General features: G+C 35.0%; 1 protein-coding gene across 3 annotated transcripts in view; it reads left to right on the top strand.

Annotated features, from left to right (window-relative positions):
- The window catches only part of Csmd3 (CUB and Sushi multiple domains 3), a 1,137,155-nt gene that overhangs the window by 162,418 nt on the left and 951,432 nt on the right, over positions 1-23,305 (top strand). For all 3 annotated transcript variants that reach the window (XM_036207646.1, XM_036207645.1, XM_036207647.1), the window contains exon 3: positions 6,277-6,389. In XM_036207646.1, the coding sequence (XP_036063539.1) occupies positions 6,277-6,389 (113 nt within the window). The remainder of the gene's footprint in view (positions 1-6,276; positions 6,390-23,305) is intronic.

Here is a 23,305-nt window from a genome sequence, read left to right as displayed (position 1 = left end):
TGACTCCACCTTCCTTCTCCCTGTAACTTTGCTTGGATTTCCCGCTTGGCTATAACCTGCCTTGCCATAGGCCATAGCCTCTTCTTTATTAACCAGTGTTAACAACACATATTCACAGCATATAGAGAGACCATCCCACAGCAGAACTCTGTGGTTTGATAGCCTGCACCTACATGGTGATTCAAAACTGTACCTCCAAGTCCAGGGAATCTGATTCCTTTTTCTGGCTTCCATGTGCACCACACGGTACACAGACATACATGCAGGCAAAAATACTAACCCACGTAAGTAATGCAGAAAGTCATTTTTAAAGAGAAAAATTTGAAATAATAATGCCTTAGCCTTAGAAAGGGCTTTACTGTTAACTTGAAGAAACTTTTTAAATGTATCCTTGTCTATCCTGTTTTTTTTTTTTCCTGTGATAAAAGTTGTATTTTCATCCAATGTAGAGATTTTTTTTTTAAAAAAAATTATAAACAAGTAAATATGGTGCAAAATGTTCTGAATCCATGAGTTTCAGAGTAGTCACTAGGTTCCAAAGGGATTCCATGGTAAATTGCAGGGTGCATTGATATTTATGTAGATACTTCACGTTTCTAAGGTAGAAAGGAAAGCTGAGCACTAGCTTCCATCCCTGGGACTAGTTCCTGCCAATGTAATAATGTTATAACACAGGTGTATCCGTTTGTGACTGTGGGGCTGCCATTCAAGTTCAATTTTGTTGAGTGAAATTCAGTTACTCAGGGCTACAATTGTGTGTGTGTGTGTGTGTGTGTGTGTGTGTGTGTGTGTGTGTGTGTGTGTGTGTGTGTGTGTGAAAGTTTAAGATGCTCTCTTCTCCCTTTCCCAGTTTCTCCTAGATCCCTGACATTACTTGGCTTATAGTCTGCTTCCATCTTCAAAGGCAGCAATTGTATGACTTTCACATCTGACTCTGTAATTTGATCTTTCTCTCTAGCTGCTGCCTCTGTGTTGTGAATTCCCTGGAGCTATTCAAATAAGACAGCATGACATCCAACCCTGTAGTTCTTGATTATGTCTGCAATGTTCCATTAGCCATGGAAAGTGAAATATGAAGGAGTCTTGTGGATCTAAGCCTGGATTCAAAGACCCTCGGTCATAGGCTATATCAAATACAATTGAGTTGGCTGGTTTTGATTTGACAAGGTTTCCTGATACCTGTGTGCGTTACAGATATTTGAACTTCACTTTTGCTGAGAATGTTTTTTGCTTCTTGTAGAAATACAATCTGCACCCTTCAATGTGAGAAATACTTTATTTTTGAGATTTATCTCTATTTTGCCTTTTTTAAAAAACTAATATGTAATTACATAATTCCCCTTTTCTTTCCTCTCTCTGATCCTTCCTATGTATAATTCCCATTGTCTCCTCTCCAAATCTTTTCTGTAACACACACACACACACACACACACACACACACACACACACACACACACACTTTTCTGTTATGTAATACATATCTATAACATATGCTGGAATCATATGTGTGTATATACGTATATATTTGTTTTTAGATGTGAATATGTATACATACATCCATGCATAAATATGTGTATTCCAGTTGTTCAGTTTATATAATGATACTTGTATGTATATAATTTCAGAGCTTACCACTTGGTATTGGTATTGGTTAACCAGTTAGGGAGCTCATCCAGGGGGAAGACTATTTCTCCTATTCTCAGCACTCATTAATTGGCTAGAGTTCTTTGCCTAGGAGTGAGGCCCCATAAAATTTCTACCTTCTCCATTAGCATGTCTATTGGTGGTGTGCTTCTTCTGGTTTTGTTTAGGCAGACATATTGTTCAGGTATCATTTTTGCAGCTTCCTTGTACTTTCTGGAGAATACAATCTCACAACAGGTTTCCTGGGCTTATGGCTCTTAAAAATCTTTATGGTTTTTTCTTCCCTGGTGCTCCCCAAGCCTGAGGTGAAAGAGTTGTCCTGTAGATGTATCCAATGGGCTAGATACACCATGGTCCCTGCTTTTTAAATTTGTGGTTTTTGTAATGATCTCTGTCTGTGGAAAAAAGAAGTCTCTTTAATGACACTTACCTGTTGGTGTGAAGATAAATATTGACAATGTAGTTGAAATCATGCTGCTTTTATGAAGTGGCAATAGTAGGTTCTTATGTAAGGTACATGACCTCACTAGGTCTCAGTAGTCAGGCTTCCCATGGCAGGTGTTTCTTCACTCCTGTTAGTTGGGATTTAAGTACAATTAGATGCAATATTTGTAAAGGTGCAATAATGATATTCATATCTTGGCAGTGAAGAAACATTTTAATTGAGAAAGTTTTAGTGATGACACTGACTATCATCATAGAGCTTTCATCCAGTAACTGGTGGAAGCAGATGCAGAGATCCACAGCCAATCACCAGGCCATGCTCCAGGAGTCCAGTCAAAGAGAGGGAAGAGGGATTCTATGAACCAGGGGCATCAAGATTATGAAGGGGAAACTTACAGAGACAAGCAAACCACGCTAGTGGTAACTCATGAACTTTAGAGCAATAGCTGTGGAGCCTCCATGAGCCTAGACTAGGCCCTCTGCATAAGTGAGACACTTGTGTAGCTTGATCTACTTTAGGGTCCCCACGCAGTAGGATCAGGATCCATCCCTGGTACATGAGCTGGCTTTTTGGAGTCCACTGCCTATGGTGGAACACCTTGCACAGCCTTGATGCATTGAGAGTGGCTTGGACATGCCTCAACTGAATGTACCAGACTCTGCTGACCCCCTATGGGAGGCCTTACCTTGTTGTAGGAGGGAATTGGGGCGGATTTTGTGAGGGAAGGCTGGAGGGACAGAAGGAGGGAAGAGAGGGATATCTGTCATTGGTATGTAAAATGAATAAGAAATTCTTAATAAAAAAGGTATGGAGAGCAAACATCTACTTACTGGATAATAAATAAAGAATATTCATTGAATGGAATCCTGCATAACAATGATTAACAGTTCTATTCTGTTGCCATAGAACAAATATACTATTAAGTCAAAGAATCCAGAGGCAGTACAATTTTTATGTGTTTCAGTACATATAAATCATTTAAATGTGAAAATGTATTATTTGACAGAAGTCAGGATGATGACTATCTCTTTGGAGAAATAATAAAAAATGGAACATGAAACCAGAATTCAGTATTATAAGCAATGTTTTATTCCTTAATCAGAAATATGTCAATTTAGCCATTTGCATGCTTTTTATTTATATAAACTTTTCTGAAGTACAAAAGTAAGAAAAAAATGTAATCATACCTCACATTTGTTCACATCTCTTTCAATCAATGCTTGCCCACATTTAAAAGGTATATTTACTTTAGATATGTAGTTAAATTTATTTAAAGTTTCAGCTTGGAATATTATACCTAGCTAAAGCTGACTAATAATTAAAATTGACAGAGTATTGGTTCTATAAGGATAATTGAAAATATATTATTTCATGGCACAGGAAAGCTTGCAGGTGGAATATAAATTACAGTTGTTAAAACAGGAGATCCATTTAAGTTAATTTAATTGCATTAGAATTTAGAAGTAGAAAGCTTTCTCTACTTAAAAACAGGAGAGAAATCAGCTGAAAGGTGAAGCCAACAAGAAGGAAAGATTAGAAGAAAGAAAGAACCACGAGTTCTAGCCCAAAGGATGAAGGAAGTAGGCCACAAAAGAAGCAATGAATACAGGCAAGGTCCTGAGTCTGAGAACAATTCAATTCTTCAGCCAACAAGGAAGCAGAGAGCTTAATTCTACAACTGCGTGAGCTGAATTCTGCCAACAGCCTTATTGCTTTGAATTAGAGGCTGATACAGTTCAGAGCCTTTGGAAAGCCATTAAGCCTAAGGGACAACTTAACTGTAGCCTGTGAGACTTTAAGCAGAGAATCAGCTGAGCTATGCTCCAGGCAGGCCTATATTGAGGTAATAATAAGCATTGTGTAAGTTTGTGGTAACTTGAGCCAGGGATTCAAACATAATGCATCTATTCCTCATTATCAAATTTTGCAATATGTGAAACATAAGGACAATATCATTGAATTCTAAAGTATCTTGGTCATGCTGAGAATGCAACCTGATGTTAATACAAGTGAAATGTACTTTGGTAACAATATAAGTACAGATGCATTATATCCTTCTGATAACAGATACAACTCTAACCATACGCCTAGAATACAACTCATAAAATTAAAGTCTGGGAAGAACATGTAGTTTGTAAATTATTTGCGTATAAGCATGAGGACTTGATTTTGAATTTTGGCACCCACATTAAACCCAGAAGTAGCAGTGCATGTCTGTAACACTTGTGCTGAAGGGTGGAACATTGGAAATAGGAAGATACCTTGAACTCTGGCCAGTCAGACTCAATATCAGTGAGTCCTGGGTTCAGTGCGAGAGACCATGTTCCCGCAAATAAAGTAGATAATGATCAAGGAATATATCCAATATTGATGTTTGATCTCCACAAGCACACATGTGCATAAACAAAGGCATGTGCAAACATACTCTCCTGGTGCATATATAAAACGCGCGCGCGCACACACACACACACACACACACACACCTCACCAACTTTTATTTTACAAAATGACTTACACTTTAAAGGATGTGGCTTACATAGTAAGAGAAACCTTCAAAGTAATGAATATGTCCTGGAATATAAAGAAGCTCCTAGAAAATTTACAAGTCTTTTATTGAAAACATATTGGGAAAGCTCTAAAGAACCCATTATGTCTTAATATTAAGATAAGTTAACAATGCTGTTTGTGCACACATACTATGAATTCTTTAAGACCACAGTTCTCAACATATGATGCATTGAGCTCTAAAGGTAAAGAGTCATTTTCTTTTTTTCATTAACTTTTTTCTCATATTAAAATTGTTAGCCGGGCGGTAGTGGCGCATGCCTTTAATCCCAGCACTCGGGAGGCAGAGCCAGGCGGATCTCTGTGAGTTCGAGGCCAGCCTGGGCTACCAAGTGAGTTCCAGGAAAGGCGCAAAGCTACACAGAGAAACCCTGTCTTGAAAAACAAAGCAAAACAAAAATTGTTTTCTTTAAGCTATTGCCAGTTATTTAGTACAAAATTATAATGACTAAATTGGTTTTCTTCCTGATGTGTTATTTATTTATTTATTTTTTTTATTCTCCTCTCATACATAACATCCCAAATGCACCCTCAGGGTCCACAGTTAAAACAATCTCCATTCATACTTCTGGATATTATTTGCCATTTTTATTGCATTGACATTTCAGGCAAAGTACAAGAAGAATAATGGCACTTAAAGCTGCTGTTGTGGTATCATAGCTCAATTAGTGGCTCAGGATGAATCTTAGCAGTCAATAATCATTTTATCATTTGCTGACATTAATAGATAATCCAGTTACAATTAAGGATGTCATAAGCTATTAATGAATTATAACTGTAACTAACCTGAAGTTATAAATAACTAATTTCATTACAACTTTACTATATATTAATCCTAAACAAATAATACAACAAATAGGAAATATGCATAGAAATACCCTTAATCCTATAGAAGTTGTATGCTGTCTTAGGGAGAAGCAGATACATATTTGGGGTTGGTAGTTCAGTTAGCTACTTTCTGTCATAGAATACCATTTGTAACTGGAAAAATAACTATTTTAAACTATTTAAACTTGAGTGTTTAATTTCTAATTTCTCCTATATGCTTTTTATCTCTCACATTCTACATTGATAGTTCAAGGACATTGACCTACACATACATTGTAACCATCACATGAATTGTATATTTAACAAAATTTTCTTATAAAGGATCATGTTTTAGTACTAATGGCATACAATAATCTTAAACACAAATTCCCACAATTCTCATTCCTAGAGTTTGAACTAAAGAAAATTTTAATATAAAAGTTATTATTGATAGTTGGGAGTGGTGGCATATGCCTTTAATCCCAGAACTCGGGGACAGAAGCAGGCAGATTTCTGGAAGTTCAAGGCCAGGATGGCCAGGACAGCCATGACTCTTAAAAAGAGAAACCCTGTCTCAAAAAACCAAAAGAAAAAAGATATTGTTGATAGATATTACAAAAAGTAATGTACATATACTTACATTATTAAATATATATTTGTATATAATTGTACCTTGAAGGCTAATTTATAATTGGAAAGAAATGTTCTATGCATGAATATACAGAAAAATGAACTTGATAACATGACTGCTAATTCCCCTAGAAACCCTGTGATACTAATGATTACGTCACTAAGAATTCTGTTTTGCCTTTTAGGTTAACAGGATTCCACCTACCACCACCAGTGACAAGTACCAAATCTGTGTTCTCACTACGGTTGACCAGTGACTTTGCTGTTAGCGCTCATGGATTTAAAGTATATTATGAAGGTAAGTGAGGGTATTATAAAAGATACCAATTCCCACTTCAATGTATTTATACCAGAATTCTCCAAGTGTGATGATGGAAGACTAATTACCATAAGAATCATAAAGAGTGGTTCAGCTCATCTAACTACCTCAAATCTTATGACGAGATGGCTTTTTTTAAAATTAAACATTTATTTGTTTTTATTTTATGTGTGTTTGCCTGAATGAAAGTATTTGCACCATAGATGTGCAGTACCAGTGGTGGCCAGAAGAGGGTATCAGAGTTGCTAGCCCCAAGGATTTTATTTTTTCACATCCAGGGTATGCTCTTAGCATTGGGACAACTTTGCTCTGTTTCCTTAAGAGATAAGAATTATATTAAAAAAAATAAAATAAATAGTTTATTTATTTTAATTATAAAATAATAAAAAATAAAGCAATATAAGTTTAATGAACCACATTTCAGAGTGAGATCTAGTGTGGTCAAAGAGTAGCTTTGTTGTATAGAGAAATCTAAGCACTGTTGAGGATGCTGACGAATATAGAAATACATACTTTAATTTTTAAACGAATGAAATGTCTAATGATAAAAATAATCTATCTTGAATATTTATCATGGAAATCATGCACTTAAATTTTTTTATTATTTACCAAGAGTATTTATATTATGTAATGAAGTCTGTCCCCTTAATCATAGTAGTATTCTGTCAGATTTCAATGTTTCTTTCTAGGACTATGTTTTCAAAATTTAGCCTGACAGATCTAACATTGCCATTAATATATATATATATATATATATATATATATATATATATATATATATACAAATAAATACTTTATTATTATTATTTCTATGCACAATGCAGTGCTTAGTGGCATCATTGGACAGTTTCTTCTACATATATACTAATGCAATGTATAATAGGATGTTCATAGAACATACTAGAAAGTAATCACAAAAAACCACAAATCCAACAACACAAATTTAAACATTTTACATCTGGGAAAGTTGCAAAATAAATGTTATCTGATCAAGTGTTTTATTTCTTTCTAGAAAATATATTTTACCAGAGAAATAAAATAAAATATTAAAAAATAAAATAAAATATGCATCATAAATAATATCTATGTAAAAATTCTAAAGACAGTTTTCTATTGCATATACTTATGAACTCTTTTTCAAGAGAAAATGAATTCAGAGACATTCTTCATTATAATCATTTTTGTGAAGTATTTTTCAATAGCTAAGTATTTTTTATTAGTCTTGGCAAGTTAATTCATACATATTCATTACTACCATCACAAAACTTAACGTGTAATTTTGACAATACTTAGGATGTTAGGAACCTGAATATTTTCTAAGTGCTTTTTAAGAGAAATTTTATCTCCTATTCATTAAGCACAAAGTTATTTTTAGGTTGGTTTACACTCCAAATAAGTACAATGTATATTGAAAAAATATAATAACAGGTGGTGAATTTTGGTGTTAGTATGTTTTCTGGTTTGGCTTTCAAGTTTTATAAATTTGTTTTCAAAAATATCCCAATAGCTTTAATTGTTATTATAAATAGAACTCTCTATTTCTCAGTCTGTCATTGTTAAATGTCTGTCATCTTTTTTTCTTCAGGAAAAATTGACAGAACGTTTTCAAATACAATTTTGAAATGTTTTAATTATAAATATATGGCACAGTAAATCAGAGAGCAGTAAAGGATTGGCCACCACACTCTGGTATCTTTGCTGCATATCATGTTCTGGAATTGAAATAACAACTTACCATAATTTTCCCAGTCTAATATGAGACAAATATATAGTCTTGTAGCTCTGTAGGTGAAAAATCTTTTTTTTTTCCAGCTGAGGATCGAACCCAGGGCCTTGTTCTTGCCAGGCAAGCACTCTACCACTGAGCTAAATCCCCAACCCAATCACCAGGCAACCCCCCACACCCCAGAGACAGGGTTTCCCTGTGTAGCTTTGTGCCTTTCCTGGAACTCACTCTGTAGACCAGGCTGGCCTCAAACTCACAGAGATCCGCCTGCCTCTGCCTCCCAAGTGCTGGGATAAAAGGTGTGCACTGCCACCATCTGGTGGAAAACCTTAATGATCTCATTTGGGTTAGTTGTTTAGGGTCTCATGAAGTGGTGTAAAAATGTGAGCTGAGCTCTCATCAGAAAGTACTGGAAAATCTCAACTTCAAAACTTATTCTTTTGTCATTTTGGGCTATTATCCTTCAAGCTTGTGGAACTGATATGTGGGCTTCTTATGAGTTGGAAGTCACACATACCTACTACAGATAGGTCCCCTTTCACCATGATTCCTGTGTCTCAAGCATGAGCCTCTGGCTCACTGAATCATTCTGACAGTGGTACTGTGTATTTTTAGTTGTATCTGTTTACTGCCATAGTAATAAAACAAAAGATTGTGATAATCTTCTCCAAATCCCACATTTCTTCCTCGTGAATAGAACTGAATTATCAAACAGTACTATTCAATTTCTCCAGTATAAAACACATGGCTGAAAAATATAAATCCAACTGTAATCTTCACCAAAAGTTGTAGTTGGTTTTTGTTTATTTGTTTGTTTACTCTTTGTACTCTTAGGGGGCCTGCCACCTAACTTCCAGATAAACATGTAGAGACTTATGCTTACTTATCAATAAGTAAGTAAGCCTGGCCTTAGCTTGGCTTGTTTCTTGCCAGCTTTTCTAACTTAAATTATCCCATTTCTCTTTTATGTTTTGCCTCTAGACTTTTTACTTTTCTCTATTCTACGTACCTTTATTTCTTATTCCATAGCTGGCTGTGTAGCTTTGTGGCTGGTCCAAAGTGTCCTCCTCTTCTCTTCTTTCTCTCTCTTCTCCTACTTATTCTCTTTGCATGTTAGCCCTGCCTATTTCTCTCTCCTGCCTAGCTATTGGCTGTTTGGTTCTTTATTAGACAAATCAGGTATTTTGGACAGGCAAAGTAACACAGTTTTCCAGAGTTAAACAAATGTAACATAAAAGAATGCAACACATCTTTGCATCATTAAAGGAATGTTTCACAGAATAAAAGAATGTAACACATCTTAAGCTAATATTCACAACAAGTTTTGTATTGTTACTAACTTTATTATGCTACTATTAATCATTAAATTAAAGCAATGTAGGGTGAAGTCCCTGGTTTTTTTTTAATAATATAGATTTTAGGAAGCTCTTTGACATGTAATAAAACTAATTTTTCTGTTAAATTGCTTAGAATCAAGCTTTGAATTTTGAAATTTATCCACATTATTTTTTATCTTAATAGGCAGCTTTTTATTTCTTTATTTTTCCTTCTTATTATCTAATATTAGCTTACATTTCTTTTTGTGTAATATTAAGGACCAGCCTTAATATTATACGATCCCAGGGGGCCCAGAAGGGACACTAACAGTGGCATGGGAATGAATCTAGATAAACTGAGTTCTTTAGTTCACCTTATTCTTCTAAGCCAGTTCTATCTATACAGTTTCAGCCTGTCCTCATATTCAGCTCCACTCTGTGCCCAGTTTTCCTGTCCTCATAGTTTTAGTAAACTCTCATGCTTTTGACCTGATCTTCCTCCTCCATCCCTTTGTCCTCCATCTATATCCTTTATGGCTCCTTACCCCTGGCACTGATAAACTCTACAAGAGATCTGCTTTGCCCTCTACTGAACTCCTGTCTTCCTCTCTTCTCTCTGGTCATGTGGTTCTGTGTCCTCTGTTCCAGCCTTGCCCCTCACACTTCCTCTCTTCTCTCAGTGGTTCTGTGTCGGCCTCTGGAATTCTGCTCCAGTTCTTACAGCACCTGGTTATGTAAAATGCACTATTGTCCTCAGTCAATCTCTCTGCCATATGCCTAGGCATGGAGCAAGGGGATGGTCTGAGCTTCATTTGCACAAGAAGCAAAGCTATGCATCTCCATCCTTCTTGTCTGCTAGGCTCAGGGAAGAGTTGGGTGGAGTTAGTTACGTAAAAATTCACCAGGTCTGGGGAGCTGAAGTATTTTCCAAATGGTCTGGGAATATTTGGGCATGCAAGAATTTCATAGCAGAAGACAGCTGAAATATAAGCTGGATAACACCAAATATTCATAATAAATAGCTTGCCTTTTGCCAGACCATTGGCTGGTCAAAGTATAGCTTTAATACACAGGTGAATCTCTATAATATATTCTTGCGGCCCAAAAGAGTTTCTCATCATTGTTTGAAAACATTTATTCACAGAATGTTGCTCTCATGTGAATTTTAGTGTGGATTCTAAACAGGAAGAAAAAGAAAGGCCATCACTCTTTGTGAAACAATGAATTTGAGAAATACTAATTCATACTAGGTCATACAAACAAACAAACAAATTTAAAAAGTTGATAAGAGCCCAGTTAATAAGAAATGTCTTTAGGGAAGAAATGGTGACTATGTTTCTTATGCCTTTCTACATATGATGAACACAGCCCAGCTACATACAGATACCTTTCAAAAATAGCTTTACTTGTTCTTTGAGAATTTCATATATACTTTGATTGCATTGGTGTTGCGACCACCTTGACCAGCAAGGAAGACACAACACCAAGCTCTTCTTTCAGCAGTTTATTCAGGAACCTTGAACAATCTTCTGACCCCGGGGGGAGCCCTCCCTCAGCCCTAATAGCCTCTGGGTAGCCAACCCTAAACTGCCACGTGGGCATTACGGACAGGTCCAGGTATATGGAAGCAAGCCAGATCCTAAAGCCAAGACAAATATGGAGTTGTTTACTACCGAGAGCGCTCACCATCAGGAAGGTGGAAGGTGGAAGCCAGCGCCATCTCTAGGGTGAGCAAGCAGCTCTCTACACATTGGCTCCTCGACCCCCAACTTCTCCTAGATCCATGTCCCCATCTTCACCCTCCAACCTACTCAAATTTGCATAGTCTTCTTCCTCTGTCTCTTATTTATTTATTTGTTTGTTTGTTTGTTTGTTTGTTTTCTAACCAATCAAGACCATTTTGTTCTGACCAGATGTTATTGGATGTGTGGTCTTTCACTGGAGAGTGTTTGACTTACCAGAAGCTCCACTCTTAGAGAAAACTGCTTCTTCCTCTTGTAGAAGCTAACAATTGCCAATAACTCCTAAGCATGGATGAGACTGAGTGCCCAACTCCCCTCTGCATGCTGGGATTAGGTCTGGCTTAGCTTGCATGGGTTTTGTTCATGCTGTCAGAACCAGCATGCATTCAGATGTGCAGCTGTTCTTCTGTATCCCAAAGACACTTGGGGAGGAGGGAGTTCTGTATATGTGTTCCCTTTAGGGCTGAGCTTCCAGTAACTCTTATTTTTGGCACCTTGACCAGATGGCTGTCTCCATGTTGATCACCATCATTTTTATAATTTAATTCAGTAGTATAAGAAATGTGACTGGGAACTCTAATATTGTTCTGTGCAGCATTCACAGAAATTTTTCTTTGTCTAGTCACAATGGTGTTATGGGAATTTCTTACCCTTGAAAATCATGCTTAAGTTTCCAAAAAGCAAGAGTCGATGAAAAAATAACCCTGGCCAGTTTCAAAAATGTGTTGAAATAGTCGACCATTGCAATCTGTACATATTCTAGAGAAGTTTTAAATGCCTGGCTTCAATTTGCACTTAAACAAATCTGTTCAAGTACATCATAGTACAAAAGTAAGGCTAAAACAAGAACAATCTGCAATACATGTTAAAATAATTTGAACAAAGATAAATATATCTTATAATATATTTAAGAATGCTACAGAAATTTGTTTTAAGAAACTGAGCATAGAAAAGTTAGACCATTTAAATTCTACTTTTTATATACATTACCTTTTTTTTTTTTTTTTTTTTTTCTGAGAATATCCTTGCATCTTACTGGCTGTTTCAAATTGCAGGATCTGTTTTCAACTCTTTTCTTTTTTTGTTATTTCAAGAAAGGGTTTCTCTGTGTAGCTTTGGTGCTTTTCCTGGAACTCATTCTGTAGCCCTGGCTGGCCTCAAATTCATGGAGATCACCCCTGTCTCTGCCTCCGGAGTGCTGAGATTAAAGGCATGCACCATCATTGCCCAACAAAGATTTATTTACTCATATATTTTATATATACACCGGAATAAAGAATCTGATCCCATTACAGATGGTTGTGAGTTACCATGTGGTTGCTGGGAATTGACCTCAAGACCTCTGGAAGAGCAGTCAATGTTGTTAACCACTAAGCCATCTCTTAACATTCTAATCATGATTTCAAGCAAATGCATACAGCTCAGAATCTAAACAGTCATTCTTTGGGAACATCTGAGTTGCAACAAGAGAATGCTATGCTGTAACATTGCAAACATTAAATAATTCCTTAAGCATATTTTTAAAGAAGGATGTAGCCAGGAGGTGGTAGCACTTGGGAGGCAGAGCCAGGCAGATCTCTATGAGTTTGAGGCCATCCTGGTCTACAGAGATCCGAGACAGGCATCAAAAATACACCTAGAAACCCTGTCTCAAAAAACCAAAAATAAATAAATGAAATAAAATAATTAAAAAACAACAACAATAACAACAAAAAAAGAAGGATGTTATGTTTTACGAAACATGATGCAAGCAATATCATTTCACTGAAGACAGAAACTTTGTTTTATGCCTATTGGTCAGATTGAATTTCTTTACCTTTGGGTTTCCATAGAGTGGATGTATTTAGTCATTCTAATATTCTAATTCCATAATTACTTTCTTGTTAAACAGAGAATTTATTATACTGTTGTGCCAGGGCATTTTTAAATTATCTTTTAAAAACATTTTGTTTTATTTACGTTTTTCTCTCATTTCATCATACAGGCCCTTTGGGTATATATTATGGCTTCCAGTTTAGTGCTTTTATAGGGTTCCTGAGTGGGCAAATGAGTGGGTCTCTATATCTATATATGTTTCCTGTGTCTTTCCTTGGGCTCCTTTATTCTGTTTGTTTTGTGCTATTCCATTGTTATATTTTGCTATTATCCTATAGGAGCTTATTTGTTTTCTGATGAGAGACAGAAAGGGAATGGATCTTGAGACGAAAGGAGGTGGAAAGGAACTGGGAAAAGAAGGGGGAGAAGAAATTTCTTACTCAGGGTCAATCTATTCCTTAAACACAATGTTATAATGAAAATATGGATTTGGATGTACACATGTGGATTTATTGACTTTTATATTGTGTCTTCATGTCAAAGAAGATAGCAAAATTTTACCTTATTTATAAGAAAAGCTTCACTGGTTTGAACGCTGTTAGACAGAAAGAGGTAACACTTTGTATTTTTCATAGTTTAGCAATGAGTAGCACAGTCTCCACAAATGCCTGAATCTCCAATCTTGTTTTGAGTTAAGAGTTGTGGGAATTTACAGAACTGTCATATGAACATATTTTAGATTTCTCAGGAATGATGTGTTTTAAATGACTGCAGCTCCACTCCAGTTTCTCTGTTTTGCTCAGCACATTCTGTGTATGAAACTTAGTCCACTTTTTCCCTAACTTTGGACAAATGCAACCATTTTCAGAAAATCTTTTCATAAATAAAAAAGTTGGACTTAATGTTATGACCTTTTGTCTTTATGCTCAGACTATCCATATGCTTCAATATTGCACTTCATGTTTTTGATATTTTACTCACAAAAATCTGCAGGAACCTTAAGGTCATGTGATAAATTTTATACATTTTATACCTGTCTACAATTTCAGCACATTCCTGGCATATTACAAATATTAATGAATGTTTGTTAAAACTCAGCTAATACAGATAGCGTACAGCTAGCCATTGGAACAGATAATGAGGGAGTCTGTAATATATATCATGTTTTGAAAGGAATAAAACACAGGAAAGTGCATGAAAGCAGATGCGAGCTTTATTTACTTACTTAGGACATAATCCATAAAATTATTATTTATATGCTAATGAATATTTTAATGTCTTAGTAAAGATTATTTTATAAAGCAATCAAAGTTTATAATACCTATCTTAGTGCTTCATATGGCAGGAATAGGATTATATAAAAGGATTAATCTTATTTAAAATGGAATAATAATCACATTTTGCAATGAATATATATTTAAATATGTTGCTAATGTGTCATATGCCAACTGCCATGATTTTTCATTTTTGTAAGGGTGCTATAATGAAGATTAGTTGACAAATCTTACTAATTTAATTCTAATAAAAATAAAAAAAAAATATTTTTGCCTTACAAAGCCAATAAATATTTTCATAGTTGTTTGTAGCTGGATGTTTTCCTGTGTCCCACTCAGTTCACAGCCACTCAGACCCAAATAAATACACAGAGGATTATATCAATTACAAACTGTATGGCCATCAGCTCAGACTTATTACCGACTAGCTCTTACACTAAATTAACCCATTATTCTTATCTATGTTTAGCCACATGACATGGTACCTTTTCCCAGTTCTGCCTTGTCATTTTGTTTCCTCTGTGTTTGGCTGGCATCTCCTCTCTCAGCCTTCCTCTTTCCAGAATTCTCCTTGTCTGCTTATCCTGCCTATAGTTCTTGCCTGGCTACCAACCAATCAGCATTTTTATTTATCAATCAATCAAAGCAACACACATTCTCAGCATACAGAATGATATCCCACAGCAGTTGTTATAGTTGATACTCAATATTAATTGCATTACATTATACTGTGAGTTTGCCCTCAGAATTATTTACTAACTCATTTGCCTATTTACCAAGCTGTAGTAAGTTGTTCAAACATATGTGTTTTCTTTTATTTTGAGACAGGGTTTCTATGTGTAATGGCCCAAGCTGTCTTGGAACTCACTTTGTAGACCAGGCAGGCCTTGAACTCGTATTGATCTGCCTGCCTTTGCTCTTGAATCCTGAGATTAAAGGTTTGTGCCACCACAGCCTGGCTCAAACATAAGTTTTAAAACTTTTGTTTGACTCCACAGGTTTTAATGTATCAGGAAATATTATTTCACTTAGTTTATTCAGTACGTGTCATTCAATACATTATACTTAGTAACTCTTATGTTCTACCAAATAAATAATAAATAACAAATATGTTCACATGTATTATCATGTCTTAATTCCATTTATCTTCTTTGAAAAGTATTTAATGAAAGGAACAGATATGACCTGCTATCTAGTTTGTCTTTGCTAATGTATTGTTCAAAAAAGAAATTTCTTATGATGGGTGTCCCAAGTATTGTCTGTGCAGAAGATATAGTAGTTGTACCCTTTTTAAAGGTTTCATAGGAATTACAATGCTATCAGTCTGTCATCTATCCATGTCCAGGGTGAATCAAGGACAGAAAATGATACAATCATGTGCACAATATTCCTATAGTAATACAGAAAAACACCATAATAGAGGTGGAAAAATTGTCTGTTACAGCTCTGAGCAAACTGTTTACTGCTCAGGACAGCTATACACCAGGCAGTATTCTGAGCTCACTGGAGAATGTTCATGGAAGTATGTGAAACCTATGTAAAGCTTACTTAGAAATTATTTGTTACCTTCAGAGTTCATTCAGCAACTATAAAATTTTCAACTTGGAGGCTTGCTCTTTCTCTAAGTTGAATGAAGGAAAAGGTAGGAGATCCAGGGAGGAGGAAAGAATGAAGAGAGAGGAAACAGTGATTGGGATGCGTTGTGAGAAAATAATATATTTACAAAAAATAAAAAAGAACTAATGACTATCAAGTTTCTGGATTAAGAAAAAAAATCATTTTTGTAAAGACACAGGAGTTAAAAAAAAAATGATCATCCCTGAAGTTGAACATAGCACTTTGTAACATGTAGCTTTGAAACTATGTTTGTTAAATGCTATCAGTTGCTCTGCAGTGAAAAACTTAATAGAGACTAATGACCTATCTGTATGTACACCACAGTTTTGAGGATATAGACATCATCAGTAACTTTGAAAGCTTCAGACATTTCCAAAAAATTTATCTCCCACAGATTCTGTGAATCCTGCAGAAGCCAGAGTACATAGAACTTCATGACATCAACATCAAATACCCTATTTTACGTTCAGCCAAAGAAATAGCAAGAATATAATAAAATGCTAGGTTTCTGGAACCTCAATTCCCATAGACAGGAGGGAGAAAATGGCCAAGGAATATCATAGACACAGTCTGTTACAGAAAAGAATGACCCTGAACTAAGATAGACTTTGGTACAGAAAAGCCTAATCAAACTTGCCCTGAGCTCTCAGTGGAGATAATTTCCCTAGGCTGCTGCTAAATGAGGTGGGTCAGTGCTTTTACCAAAAGCATGACATACTTGTATGTCATGTGGGTCAATCATTACAAATGGTTGAATAATTATTTGTATTACATGTCTATTTTTCCTACCACAGAAATACAAAATCAATATGGGTTCAGGAATCATTAATAATCTTTGGTTTTTGATCTTTTTTTCCCCAGAGCTGAGGACTGAACCCAGGGCCTTGTGCTTGCTAGGCAAGTGCTCTACCACTGAGCTAAATCCCCAACCCAAGAATCAGTAATAATCTTTTAAGATTACAAAAAAATCAGCACAATCAGTAGACAACCAAAAGTTTCAAGATTGTATTTATATATTTGGAATTATTTTCAAAAAGTGTTTAATAATTAAAAAAAAAATTCTAAGCTGGCTATGGTGCTGCATGCCTTTAATCTCAACACTTGGGAGGCAGAGGCAGGTGGATTTTTGCAAGTTAAAGGACAGCTTGGTCTACACAGTGAGTTCCAGGACAGCCTGGAATACATAGAGAAACCCTGTCCTGAAAAATAAAAAAACAGGGGGAGAAGGATGAAAGAAAGAAAGAAAGAAAGAAAGAAAGAAAGAAAGAAAGAAAGAAAGAAAGAAAGAAAGAGGGAAGGAGGGAGGGAAAGAAAGAAAGAAAGAAAGAAAGAAAGAAAGAAAGAAAGAAAGAAAGAAAGAAAGAAAGAAAGAAAAAGGAAAGGGAAGGGAAGGGAAGGGAAGGGAAGGGAAGGGAAGGAAAGGAAAGGAAAGGAAAGAACAAGAGAAATATTCAAAGTGCCTAGCCCATTTGGGTAACTGTGGAAATAGGGCTATGGTCTTTATCCTTCTCCTTAATTCAGGGATATTATGGGTAGTGTGTAGTGCATTCATTTCATTTCAGAGGATGTATTATTAACAAGTTCCATCTTTTTATCTTTCTATGACAATTATTGCAGCTTTTAGTCTATGACAATATTATAATGTAAGATGATTGATGTCAATTATCTATACAATTTCCACAGAGTATGTTCAAGATGAGGAGTAAATATCCAAACTGAATGATAAAATAAATACAGCAGAACCTTATCAGATCATAGCAGAGAAAACCTTGCCAACATCAAAAGGCAAATGGAAAACATGTCCCTAAGGAAAAGATTGATAGAGTCAACTAAATAAAATATAAAACATGATTAATGTAGTATTTTAAACAGCCATTCCTTTCCTCTGGTTTTAAAGGCAGGTTTTCCCTATATATATAGATTGGTTGAATTTCGAGATCCTTTTGTCTCTACATATCAGATACTGGGATAATAAGTTTTTGCAACTAAGTAGGATTAAAATGTCATTATTATATTAAAAATAGGAAATAGGCAGTAAGTTATTTTTCTGTCCTTATTATACGTGTGTGTGTGTGTGTGTGTGTGTGTGTGTGTGTGTATAAAACTTCTGTTTTTGATGTAAAATTTTACCGTGATCTGAATTATAAATTTAATAAACATCTAAAAACAAAAGTATGTCATACAGGTGGCATTATATCAGAAGTTTATTGGTGATGATTTTGTTACATATACAATTAGTTCATGGATAGGAGAACACCACAACTATTTCTTTAAACTGTAACAGTGGTGGAAAGCAAATATGACACAAGATCAAGCCAAATGATTAAGTGTTCAGATGAGAGATTTGGCAAGTTAAATATTTCAAATATGCTTAATTAAAGAAAGCAGGGGATTTTTGTATTCATTTTTTCAGATTATAAGAGTTTGAGAAAGATTTCTGATATAGGAAAAATTTTATCTTTAGTAGATGGTATAAAGATTTTTATAATATAAATATAAAATCCCAGCTCACCAATTTTAAGTATGTAAGTTCTTATTTTCCAGAAATTTAATACAGCCTGTGTGTGACTAATTTAAAAGATTCCACATTACCAATTTAAGGAATTAACCTGAAACATCATAGATTACATTTCAATTCTTTTTTAAATCTCTTTAACTGTAGCCCTATATTATTAAATTTACACTCTAGAGTCAAGCTGATGTGGCTTTATTTACAGTGGAAAATATGTTAACAATATCAGTAACCAAAGATTTCATTTTCCTCTAAACACTGTCTGCCTTTGCACCCAGAGCTGTTTACAGAACACTGAGAGACATTCATCACACAAGTCAATTTTTGTCATGGTTGTACATTTAAAACTTGTATTAAATTGTATTATTGTGTTCAGTCATTAGAACTGATATTGTTGAGACACCCAATGCTAACAAAATTACTGGTAAATAAAATTTACAACAGTGCATGATTAGGTGAATCTTTTATGTATTATCAATTTGCTTCTAATAGATCTCACCCATTGTTTTCTACAAAGTCATGCCTTATTAGCTCTTGGTAGGATAAACATGGTCAAATGAACAAACATCTCCCAAGTCTGCATTATCTTCAGCTGTACTTCTATCCTTGATATTCCTGTACAAAAGGCTCTAAATCAGTTAACCTGTAGTACAATGGTTGATTCTTCCTCTCTACTCTCACCTACCTGACTTGGCTCTAACAGTTACCTGAATCTATTATTTTCAAGGTGATATTGCAATTTACCAAATCTGAAGAACAATTTTCCATTTTATGTTCCCTGATTTTCATCTGTTGAGCAGCTTGTCTTCTTGAGGTGATGAGTATCCACAGGTCAAAAGCAATGGATCTGAGGGACCTTGACTAAAAGCCCCTGAACCCATAATCCAAAATAAATATTTCTTCCTTATAAATACCTTATCTCAACTGTTTCATCTCAGCTGTGGAAAAATTAATCAGTATAATTATTAATAATAATTTACCAAATTTAAGGAACAATTCTCAAACTATTGTACCAGTCTTCAGAATTTTATATATTCAAGGCTGGAGAGATGTATCAACAGTTAGGGTGCTTGATGCTATCTATCCCAGAGGATACAAGTACCTGTTACTTCTGCTTCATGAGATCTGAAGTCAATCCTTCTTCTACACTTAACTTACACCCATGTATACATGGAATACACTCACACAGACACATAACATACATATATATATATATATATATATATATATATATATATATATATAAATTCTTAGAAAAAAGTTGAATGCATCCTAGTTTTATCTCTCCTTAAAATATTTTTTCTATGTTTCCAAAGATGTTCTATTTTCCACTTATTTACTTTATATTATTTTGATTCTTTAATCACCTGTAAGAGTTTCTACTGAAAACTTCTGAATCTTTAATGAAACAAGGTTCATCAATGATTTTTGACACTCATTTTTACCTGTAATTATGTCCTAGATGAGCAATCTGCCAGTATCTGAAAGGACAGATGTGTTAGTTTTCCTTAGCTATGATGAAACAATTGAGATAATCAACTTATGGGAGAAAAATGTTACTTCAGTGCAGGGTTTCAGAGACTTTTGTCGAAGGATACTTAGCTTTCTTTCTTTTGACCTGCTGTGGTGGACAAGCATGACAAGGAGTTTTTCAGTAGCAAAATGTCTCACTGCACAGCAGTCAGGGAACAAAAAAACTTCTATATTTTTACTACATTCCAACCATTGTGGTTGGAAAGCAAGCCTTCAACATAGGCTTTTGCAGAATTTTCAAGTTACCAACCATAAAAACCACAAATTCACTGATAAGATCTATCATTTAGCTATAAACAGTCATAAACCTTAATGGCCACTCAAATGGTTTATTCAAGATTCAGATTCAGGGAGAGTTTTGATAAAGATATCCCATTTAAGACTGAGTGTTCCAAAGTTTCTTGCTCTCTACAGATCATCCACTTTTGATTCTCCATGTTAATTAACATTGATTGCAAGAAGTTTAACTGATGAAGGGTAAGAGTTATACTGATATGTAGGTATAGCAGTATATAACTAGTAGTTATTTTTATTGCTGTGTTCATTTGGCAGATTTATAGCAGTAGGTTTTTTTCCCTTAGGGCTCATGACCTATCTGAGTGTCAAATTCTTAGCCATTTTAGCTGTATCAGGTACAGGTTGATATTTTGAAGTAGGCCTTAAATCCAAGCAAAAGTGTTTGGCTACTCCCATAATGTTGGTGATTTTACTACCCCACTACAATCTGTAGGCAGGTCACTATTATAGGCCACACAATTCACAGCTATGTGATATTAGTGATTACTTTCCTCCTCCAGCAGCATCCAAAGTATATTCAGCAGGGGTAAGACTATTTGAGCTCTAGCCTAATTTCCCTTGGACAAAGGGCTCAATAAGATGTAATGTCTTCTTGATGCTAGGGGTATCACTTGGTTGCATATAATGGGTAGATGAGGCATTGTCTCCTCTATTAGATGGGAACTCTCCATTCCTTTCATGCATGTATATATTTTAGGAAGTTTCTACAGTAGACAATAGTAGGTTTCCATGTGACTTTTCATGAGGCCTTTAGTGTTAGTTGCCCTTCCCCATTTCCCTCTTTTACATCCTTCTCCCATACCCTCCCCCTTTAATCCTATTGTAGATTTCTCCTTAATCTCTTTATAATACTATATTCTACCTCCCTTTTCTTGGGAAATCCTTACCTCCCTGCTGGCCAATCCTTTTGTATCTACCTAACCTTGGTAATTATTCTAAATAAAACACATATCTAAAGCTTCAAAACTAATATCCATGTGTAAGAGAAAATATGCAATGTTTGTGTTTCTCAGACTGGATTATCTCACCCTATATGTTTTTGTCTAGCTCCACCCATTTACCTTTAAATCTCATAACTCTATTTTTATTAATAGCAAAATAATATGTTTTTGGAAGATACTCTTATTTTGGATGTAAAGTTGAAGTTCAGAATAAAAAGAAATCACTATAAATAAGATAAAAATGGATAGAGAGACTGGAGGGATGGGCCAGCACTCAAGAGCTCAATTAGCTGTTGAAGAAGACCCAGGTTAGTTTCACAACACCTGCACAAAACTGTCTTGGAACCATTGGAACAGATCCCTGCTTATAACTTCTATGGGCTCCTGCATGCACATAGTTCACATAAAATGACACAAGCATGCAGAAAAACACACGAAATAAGTAAATAGATACTATTTAAGGGAGAGACTAAAAAGGAACATCAGAGCTGGTCATTGTTTCAGAATAAGAAATGTCACATATCCTAGCTTAATATCATTTTGTACAGACATTTCATTAACTTAAAAGTATTGTAGGTCTAATAATAAAGATTACATGAGATTCAGATGTGTTGATTTAATAATGCTTTCCAAAACATATTTTAAATATCTACTATGGGACTTGATATTAGAAAATCCTTAATAACACATTTATATTTCATACCATTTGGTGAGTAAAAACAATGTAACCCAATAATAGACTAATTATTGATAAGTATAATTCATATTCTATGCAAAGCAATTCTGTTAAATATATATATATTTCAAATCTTTACATGGAGAAAAAGCAACAAAATCAAGAAACTTTTAGATAGCACTGTTCTAGAGAAGGCTCAGATTATCAGAGGAACAATTTATGGCCTGAATCAGTCCAGCAACATTTGTACTATCAGTGGACAGAAAGCATCAAGTACTTGAGAGTTATTTATGTAAGTCAGAGAACTGTAAAAGGAGATTCATTTCTTTCTCCTTTCCTATTTTATTTTCTCTTCTCTTTTCCTGTGAGCAAGCAAGCTGTTAAAGATTTAGAGCCTTAGGTAGTCAGTGATAGACTCAAGCTCTTTGCCCCTGAAGCCTCTGCTACTTTAGCCTGCATTTCCTTTTCTTCAGTATTCCTTTTAATCAGGCTTTTCCTCACTTATACTTAAAAACCACCCGAGGATATCACTCCACTAAAAATGCTTATTTTAAACACCAGAAACAAAGCTCAGGATGCAGCTAACACTGTTCCTTTTGTGACACACCTGATGAGTAACTGATCCATTGTTTCTAATTTTTTATTTCTAACTCTCAGGTTCAGTTTCTCAATTATATTATTCTAGACGAGCACCTCTGAGCCACATTTTAGTTTTATTTAAAGGGAATGTCTGGTTTTGTTGGAGCTAAACTCTATTATTTTTCTTCCTATAACACGGCTAAATTTGAAGACAATTACTTTCCATTCTTAAATACAAAAATGTTTGCTGCTTTCTACTCATCAACTTCTTTTTATCATTAAGAAATTCTTTCATTAATAGAAATAGACTTTGATAAATAGCAAAATAATTGACTTCTATAAATAGCAAAATATCAAGTAATTCACAGAGTTTCTAGTGAGCATATTTTAAAAAGCTAACCCAGCCAGGCAGTGGTAGCTCATGACCTTAATCCCAGCACTTGGTAGAGAGAGGCAGGCAGATCTCTGCATTTGAGTCCAGCCTGGTCTATATCACGAATTCCAGGACAACCAGAGATACTCAGAGATTCTCTGTCTCAAGCAAGCGAACAAACAAACAAACAGCTAATTTTGTACCAGCTTCAATCAACTAATGCTATTAGTTAGTACAGTTTTCATTAGCCCTTGATCTGGAGAAATGATAGAATTGGTGCTAATCAGAGAATATATTTAAAGTATTCCTAAATCAAAATGCTGTTTTGAGCATTATCATCATATACCCTAAATGTCTTACTTCCTTTCACAATAAGGAGAAATAAAATTTGTGTTATATTCATCGTTGATATGCTCATGAGCACTAACTACTAAAATACTTTAGTCATAAATGTTCTATCACAGTATTTGATAATTTTGAAACTCTAAGAAGAA

This window comes from Onychomys torridus, chromosome 16, assembly GCF_903995425.1.
Source record: "Onychomys torridus chromosome 16, mOncTor1.1, whole genome shotgun sequence".
NCBI lineage: Eukaryota > Metazoa > Chordata > Mammalia > Rodentia > Cricetidae > Onychomys > Onychomys torridus.
Note: the sequence above shows the minus strand (reverse complement) of the source record. Positions and strands in the feature narration are given on the sequence as shown.